Raw genomic sequence first — 8,564 nt, forward strand, 5'->3', positions numbered from 1 at the left:
CCATCACAACACAATTCTATTTTTCAGCTACATCAAAAATATTAATTTTATATCTTAAAAATTAAATGATTTACTATAATAATAAATAGAAAACAATGCTTAAAAATTATCATTTTTAAAAATTAAATAATAATTTCTTAATATTTTATCATTAAAATAATAAATAAAAATAATTTTTTATCATAAAATAAATATTAACTATTTGGAGAGGTATTTTGATCATTAAAAACATTAAACTTCTAATTAATGATCCACTAATTGCACTATATATATTTTATTAAAAGAAGAATTATTTTATGAGATAGAAATAAAATTTAAAAATTAATTTATTATTAAAAATTTAATAAAAAATTATTTTATGAGTTCTGTGGAATCTGAACCATTATATATATAAATTATCTATTAAATATTTACATATAATCACTTGTAAATGAAAAAAAAATATTTATAAATTTTATTTAACAGTAAATATATCTAAATATACACTAGATATATTTTATTCTTCTAATCTTTCATCTCATTCTAAAAAAAATTTAAAAAAAAAAAAATCGGTGGGAACTTTTATGAGGGTGAAATGAATTACGCAAACTAATATCCTTTTTCTAATTAAAAAAAATTCTTTACAAAAAAAAAAATATTAAATGCGCACATTCACAGAGGCGTGTTTGATTATTGAAAGTCAAATGCCCACCATCTATGGTATTTCCCTATCTGACAGCTCTCTCTCTCTCTCCTCTTTTCTTTTTAGTGCTCAGCACCAAAGCAAAAGCTAATCTACCATTTTTTTATTTTCCTACCTATCTTTACCTTTCTCCTTTCTCCTTCCTTCTTCCTCATTCCTTAGCATAAATGGCTTCCACCGCAGAATCCACACGCCTGCTTTTCCTCTTTCCTTTCATGGCCTCTCTTGCTTTTATGCCTTGATTTCTTGCTGTACTTCCTCTGGTTTTAGTTATGGGTGTCCAAGATTTATGGGCAGTTGTTTTTCTTGTTGTATTCTGCTTTCATGCTTATGTCCTCCATTCTCAGACCCAGAACCTTTCATGCACTGAAAATGATTTTAGGGCATTGCAGGATTTCATGAATGGCTTCCAATCAACGATTCCAGGCTGGGACACTAATTCCTCTTCTAATTGCTGTGATTGGTCTGGCATTACTTGCAATTCTTCCTCTTCTCTTGGCTTCATAAATGATTCTGCCACTTCTGGTAGAGTGACTATGCTTCTGCTTCCAGATAAAAGGTTGACAGGCAAACTTGTCGACACATTAGGCAATTTGGATCAACTCAGAATTGTTAATCTGTCTCGCAATTTCATCAAAGACTCGATACCTTTTTCCTTATTTTACTTGCCAAAACTGGAGGTTCTAGACTTGAGCTTCAATGACTTTACTGGTTCAGTCCCGCAGACCATCAATTTACCCTCTATAACCGTCCTTGACATTTCCGCAAACAATCTAAATGGCTCGGTTCCTACCCACATCTGCGAAAACTCTACTCGAATTCGGGTCATTCGTTTGGCAGTGAACTACTTCGCCGGTGACATTGCACCAGGTCTTGGGAGATGCACTTCCTTGGAGCATCTTTGTCTTGGTATGAATAATCTCACCGGTGGCATAACTCAGGACATCTATCGGCTTCAGAAGCTCAAGCTGTTGGGTCTCCAGGATAACAAGCTTTCTGGGCAGCTAAGCACTGGAATTGGCCAACTCCTCACCCTTGAAAGATTGGACATTTCCTCTAACCATTTTTCAGGTATCATACCAGATGTTTTTAATAACTTGGCCAACTTTAGCTATTTCTTGGGGCATTCCAATAATTTTATTGGTACAATACCCTTCTCTTTGGCTAATTCTCCTTCACTTAAATTGCTCAATTTGAGGAATAATTCATTGGATGGTGCTATTCGGCTTAATTGTTCTGCGATGACTAGTTTAGATTCTCTTAATTTGGGTTCTAATAAGTTTCAAGGGCGTCTGCCTGATGATCTTCCTTCTTGCAAGAATTTGAAGAATATTAATCTTGCCCGGAACAATTTCAGTGGCCAAATTCCAGAAAGCTACAAGAATTTTCAGAGTCTCTCTTATTTTTCCCTCTCAAATACCAGCATCTATAATCTTTCATCGGCCTTGGAGATCCTGCAGCAGTGCAAGAACTTAACTACTTTGGTCCTAACCTTGAATTTCCGAGATGAACAATTGCCTGCTCATTCTAGTCTTCATTTTGATAACTTGAAGGTGCTTATTATTGCTAATTGTAGACTCAGAGGATTGATACCACCTTGGCTGAGGAACAGCAGGAATTTGCAGTTGTTAGATTTGTCATGGAACCGTTTGAGTGGAAATATTCCACTCTGGTTTGGTGATTTTCAGGATCTCTTTTATCTGGACTTGTCAAATAACTCGTTCATTGGGGAGATCCCAAAAAACTTCACTCTATTGCCAAGCCTCATCAACAGGACTATCTCATTGGTTCAACAATCGCCAGATTTCCCTTTTTTTATGAAAAGGAATGAAAGTGAGAGGGCGTTGCAGTATAATCAGATTTTGAGTTTGCCACCAACACTGGACCTCAGTCATAACTTCCTTACTGGATCAATCTGGATGGAGTTTGGGAATTTGAAAAAGCTCCATATTTTGGACTTGAAGCATAATAAGTTGTCAGGACCAATACCAGGTGAATTATCACGGATGACTAGCTTGGAGACGCTGGATTTATCCCACAATAATCTTTCAGGGTCCATTCCTTCATCCCTGATACAGCTCAGCTTTCTATCTAAGTTTAATGTTGCTTACAACAATCTCTCTGGGCAGATTCCTGTTGGAGGTCAATTTCTGACTTTCCCCAACTCAAGCTTTGAAGGTAATGATCTTTGTGGTGATCATGGCGCTCCCCTTTGTCCAGGCCTTAACCGAGTTCCAAGTGATGCACCAATGAAATCAAGAAGGAACAGAGATATTATTATTGGAATGGCTGTTGGGATTGTATTTGGGACAGCTTTTCTTCTTTGTCTCATGTTCATGATTGTATTGCGGGCACATAGTCGAGGAGGGGAGGTTGATGCTGAAAAAGAGGGTGTTGAAACCAATGATAAAGATTTGGAAGAACTTGGATCGAGGTTAGTGGTTCTGTTCCAAAATAAGGAGAACTATAGAGAGCTTTCCTTAGAGGAACTTCTGAAATCTACCAACAATTTTGATCAAGCAAATATCATTGGCTGTGGAGGTTTTGGTCTAGTTTATAAAGCCACTCTCCCTGATGGTAGAAAGGTTGCAATCAAAAGGCTCTCTGGTGACTGTGGTCAAATGGAGAGAGAATTCCGTGCTGAAGTTGAAACCCTATCAAGAGCTCAGCACCCAAATCTTGTCCATCTTCAAGGGTATTGCATGTTCAAAGCTGACAGGCTATTAATATACTCCTACATGGAAAACAGCAGCTTGGATTATTGGTTACATGAAAAAATTGATGGTCCATCATTGCTGGATTGGAGCACCAGGCTCAAAATTGCTCGAGGGGCTGCAAAAGGGCTTGCATATCTGCATCAGTCATGCGAGCCCCATATCCTTCACCGAGATATAAAGTCCAGTAACATCCTTTTGGATGAGAATTTTGAAGCACATTTAGCAGATTTTGGTCTTGCAAGGCTCATACTACCTAGTGATACCCATGTGACAACTGATCTTGTAGGGACATTAGGATACATTCCTCCTGAGTATGGCCAAGCTTCTGTTGCTACCTATAAAGGGGACGTGTATAGTTTTGGGGTTGTTCTTTTGGAGCTTCTTACTGGTAAAAGGCCTATGGATATGTGCAAGCCGAAAGGATCACGGGATTTGATCTCTTGGGTAATTCAGATGAAGAAGGAGAACAGAGAGAGTGAAGTTTTTGATCCATTCATTTGTGACAAACAGCATGATAAGCAATTACTACAGGTTTTTGACATTGCTTGCCTTTGTCTAAGTGAATCCCCAAAAGTAAGGCCTTCTACGACACAGCTGGTTTCATGGCTTGAAAATACAGATATCTCCACGGCCTAGCTTTGGATGTTAGTTGTGATACAGCTGAAGACATTCCTTCTGCACAAATTATATTATACAAACCCCATTTCGCTGCTGTTTTCCTATGAAAGAGGTGATCCTGTTGTAAATATTACTTCCATAGTTTGCTTCATGAAGCCTGTTGCTCTCTTGGGTAGAAGAGAGAGAGATATCAAAGTGTCTAACCAAGTCTAGGAAGCCAGTTATCTCAAATGTTGTAATTTTTTTACATCAAAATTGATTCCTTGGTTTCATTGATGAGAAATGTTGACATCCAGCCATGTATAAGATAATTTCTCTTTTTTTTTTTTTTTCGGAATGTTGATTCATCTCTGATCATCTTTGTGTTTTTCATACAATAAAATGATGAAATTCTCTGGAGGGTTTTAGTAGCTACCTGCAAACAGAGACTAGTCTAAACCTTGATAGATAAAAAATGGATTTTTTTTTTCCAAAAAAAATAAAAAGAATTGAAAATGATTTTTTGAGTGTCAAGATTTCAAAGGCGGCAATGGATTGATGGCAATTTACAACCTCTCATGTTCGTTGTTCAACGGTATTATTAAAGGAGGCTTTGTCATACCAACAAGTTGGACATGTTTTAGGTGGCCCCTCTCTCTCTGAATTTAGTTCCAAAACTTTTGGAAACTTCTATAGCTGGAGGATTTGTAATTCCTTCACATACATAGATTTAGATAATTAAATAAAAGTTAATCTGAGGTTAAAATATGTTTTCTAGACAAATATTATTTAAAAAAAAAAGGTAATATACGTTTCCTGATAACAATTCAAAAAGCAATGTTTAAAGATGTCCAAAAATATTTTTAAATAATTTTTTTTATTACAGCTTCAATAGCAATATTAAATAAAATATTAGTTATAAAAATAAATTAAAATAAATTTATTTTAAATCTGAAATAATGTTCTATTTGCCTAAGTAGATGTGGACACCACGTAGTGTTAAAAAGAGAAAAAAACACCTATTTTTAATGTAAAATATGTAAAACACTTCGATATTTACGGAGTCTTACAAGTATAAATGGGCCTAATCTTAGAAAATACTTGTAAGATTTGTGGGGCGGAGGGTGACAGTCTCACGCCGATATCTCTCGTTGATTTTGTATGTTTATGCTTTTGACTTTTTTGGTGGAGTTTAACATGGAAAGTTTGGCTACTATTAAACTGTGTGAAAAGGATTTTGCCCATTTTCTGACTAAGCTGCCGTTGTTTACTACAAAAATTTTAGGATTCACCAATAAGAAGTTGCCATGTGACGCCTCTATGGACTTTTTTTTAAAAAAAGGACCAAGGTTGTTTTTTGATATTTTTGAAAAATTTTAAAGGAATATACAATCCGAAGTTTGAAGTTTGAACTCTCACTACGTGCATTGTCAAACAGAATTATTATTATTATTATTATTATTATTATTATTATTATTATTATTATTATTATTATTATTATTATTAAAAAATGAGGTTTGGAAGAAACTACGTAGGAACAAGACCCAAATGAACCACCCAACAAGCGGATGGCGACGCGTCAGATTTTTTAAATATTTATTTGAATGAAATTCATTTAAAATTGATTCATAAAAAATGCATTCAAAAAATTATCCATATTAGGTTTGACCATTATTTAATTTATTTATATAAATAAAAATTATAAAATATGTTTACTATTACAATTCCCATTAATTTTTACGTGCATTCTATTTTTAAAATAGCATTTAAATTTATAGAAGTATTAAAATTTAAAAATAATTTGTTAATCACAATATTTTTATACAAAACTATTAATGCTTTGTATAGAGAAATTAAATGATTGTGATGAATTTTAATTTAATATTTAAAAATATTTTAATCAGGTTTGAGTTTGAAAATAATGATTTCATTTATGTGAAAGCCAACTAAGGGCTTTTTGCTAAAATAAAATGTTAATAATATAAGCTTCTTCATTTCTACTTTCCTCTTTTTCTCTTCTAGAGGTTTTTCTTTGTTTGTTGGGCTGACTTTGTTCATTTTCTACCGTGTTGTGGGGCCATCCCCTCCTTTGTGTAGCGAAGTGAGTTGTTCCCTCCCGTCCAAGTGGAGTTAAAAATAAATATTAGTGGTTTTTTTTTTTTTTTTTAATTCAAACTTTAAAGTGAGAGATTATTTTGAATTTAGTGTTTTCTTTGACTTTTTAGTGGTGTTATTATTATTTTTCTTTATAATTATTATTTTTCTTTACATGTTGATAGAATTTAAGATTTATATGCGGTTAGGGGAGTATTATTTGGTTTAAATTGAAAAAATCGATCGAATTGAATTAATTTTAAAATTTAATTCGATTTTTTATTCAATTTAGTTCGGTTCGGTTTGATTTTTAATTTTAGAAATTTTGATTATTTCGGTTCGGTTCGATTTTAATCAGAAAAAAATGAAAAAATCGAACCGAACCGATTAGTGATAATAATATATTATTTTTAATAATATAGAGAAATTAAATTATATTAAAATTAAAATATTTTAATTAAATTTTAAAAAATTAAAAATAAAGTGTAAAAAATAAAAAAATTATTAAAAATCAAAACCAATCAAATTGAATCAAATCGAACCGAATCAGATCGGTTTGGTTTGATTCGATTTTTGATCAAAATCGGTTCGGTTTGATTTTCATAAATACTAAAATTTCAGTTTAGTTCGATTTTAAATCGAACCGACCGAATGCTCGGCCCTATATGTGATGCTTCTGTATGTAATAAGGGATAATAGGCGATTCTCTTTGTAAAATTTTATTTTCGATTTATTTGTATTTCTGATGGCATAATATCTATCCTTAATTTGTCAAGGGTTTTTTTAGGTTTAATATAGAAATTCTCAAGGACCTCCACATCATTTTTACTTGTTGTCTTAGGTGATTAATCCCTTAAGGGCTATAAAGCTAATAACCTCTTCACTACATCTTCTTTATAGCTTAAATTAAGTTTAGCTATTACATTTCCTTGATAATATTTTAACTTTTACCATTAGATTATTATTGATTCTTTTATTTTTGGGCATTTGCGTTTTAATATTTTCTTCCATTTGACAACCTTTTACCTTTTTTCTTTGGAGTCGTCAGCCGTAGTAAAATTAAAACAACTACTGTTTCCCTCAATAAACTAGGATTTTACTCTTGGTTAGACTTTTGTAGACTTTGAATCGATGATTTAGACTTACATTTTTTATAGTTTGTTTTCTTTAAACTAAAAGTTATTTAGTGGTATATAGTTGACCAATAATCTTTATGTAATGGACCATTTATCTTTGAAAAAAAAAAAAAGTAAAGTGAATTCCTAAGTAAAGGTTGTCCATAAAACAAGTCAAATAATCCCTATGAAAATGTTATCACTGCATTTAATTGTAGCGGTAAGGTGGCACTTTTACAGAGATTCTCTAAAGACATTGTAGTCAAAATTATATCTATATATCATATATAAGCTGCAGTATAGTATTAACCAATGTCTTGTGTACGGCGTACTTATGAAACGTGAGCCATGTAGCCTACTGCGTTTAACACATGCAATATGGCTGCATCCTAGCTCTTCCCCCTTTCAACCAGCTCTTTCCATCTAAACCTTCCAACATAATTATTATTATGTCCATGATAAATAGTCATAAAATCTCAATATTTACTCATTTCACATTATTAAATCTATAAATAGAACATAATAACTTAAAATAGTAAACATATTTGTTTATATTCGTACTATTTTCAACACTCATTTACAGACTCTTGGTAGACTACTAATGTACATGCCAAACATAAACAACCTCTTATACAAAAGTTGTGAATAACTGGTTATGATGATGTGTAACGATCCGAAAATCAGACCGCTACAGGCGCTAGGATCCAGATCGGCTTAAGGCCGCCGGGACCCGTAGCAAGCCTGACATGTAACCTGAAAACCTGTATAATCCCATACATGATCAACAACATACATCAAAATTAAAACTTTTCTTTCCATATACATCAACCAAACTCAACCTGTGCATATACATTAACATAACATAATCATAACATTGATCCCTCAGTGGGATCTCATCAATGCCCCCAATGGGTGACATAACATATGCTGAGTTGGTTTACATAAACATCATAAAAATCTCTAAGATCATGTATAAAAAGGGATACAACAATCTATGGTCAAGCACACCTCTAACATCCATAAACATCATCTATACTGATTAAAACATTACAATACAATTTGATCATGTCCATTGCTAACTATTACATAAACCTGACTTCTTTACTCTATCCGGACTCCTGCTCTATCCTGTACCTGCAAGCCTGGGGGTAAAGGGAGAGGGGTGAGCTAAAAGCCCAGTGAGTAGAACTATAAAACATATTAACACTATGCTCTATGAAATGCATCATAACACAGACAATTCACATAAGGGTTGGGTGAACTTGTCACCAATTAGTCCAAGCTAACTCTGTGACAGGCCGTAGCATGGGGTCCTGGTTTTCCTGTCATAACATACATTACTTACCATTGCCCCAGGGC

At 33.3% G+C, this 8,564-nt stretch overlaps 1 protein-coding gene across 1 annotated transcript; it reads left to right on the plus strand.

Annotated features, from left to right (window-relative positions):
- Nucleotides 1–924: 924 nt before the first annotated feature.
- LOC110619506 (phytosulfokine receptor 1) lies at nucleotides 925–4,348 on the plus strand (the record flags this gene model as incomplete). The annotated part of the gene is made up of 1 exon (XM_021763009.2): nucleotides 925–4,348. A coding segment is annotated over one exon (3,111 nt), but the record flags the coding sequence as incomplete, so codon positions are not given.
- Between the last annotated feature and the right edge of the window lie 4,216 nt (nucleotides 4,349–8,564).

Source organism: Manihot esculenta, chromosome 7 (genome assembly GCF_001659605.2).
Source record: "Manihot esculenta cultivar AM560-2 chromosome 7, M.esculenta_v8, whole genome shotgun sequence".
Classification (NCBI taxonomy): Eukaryota; Viridiplantae; Streptophyta; class Magnoliopsida; order Malpighiales; family Euphorbiaceae; genus Manihot; species Manihot esculenta.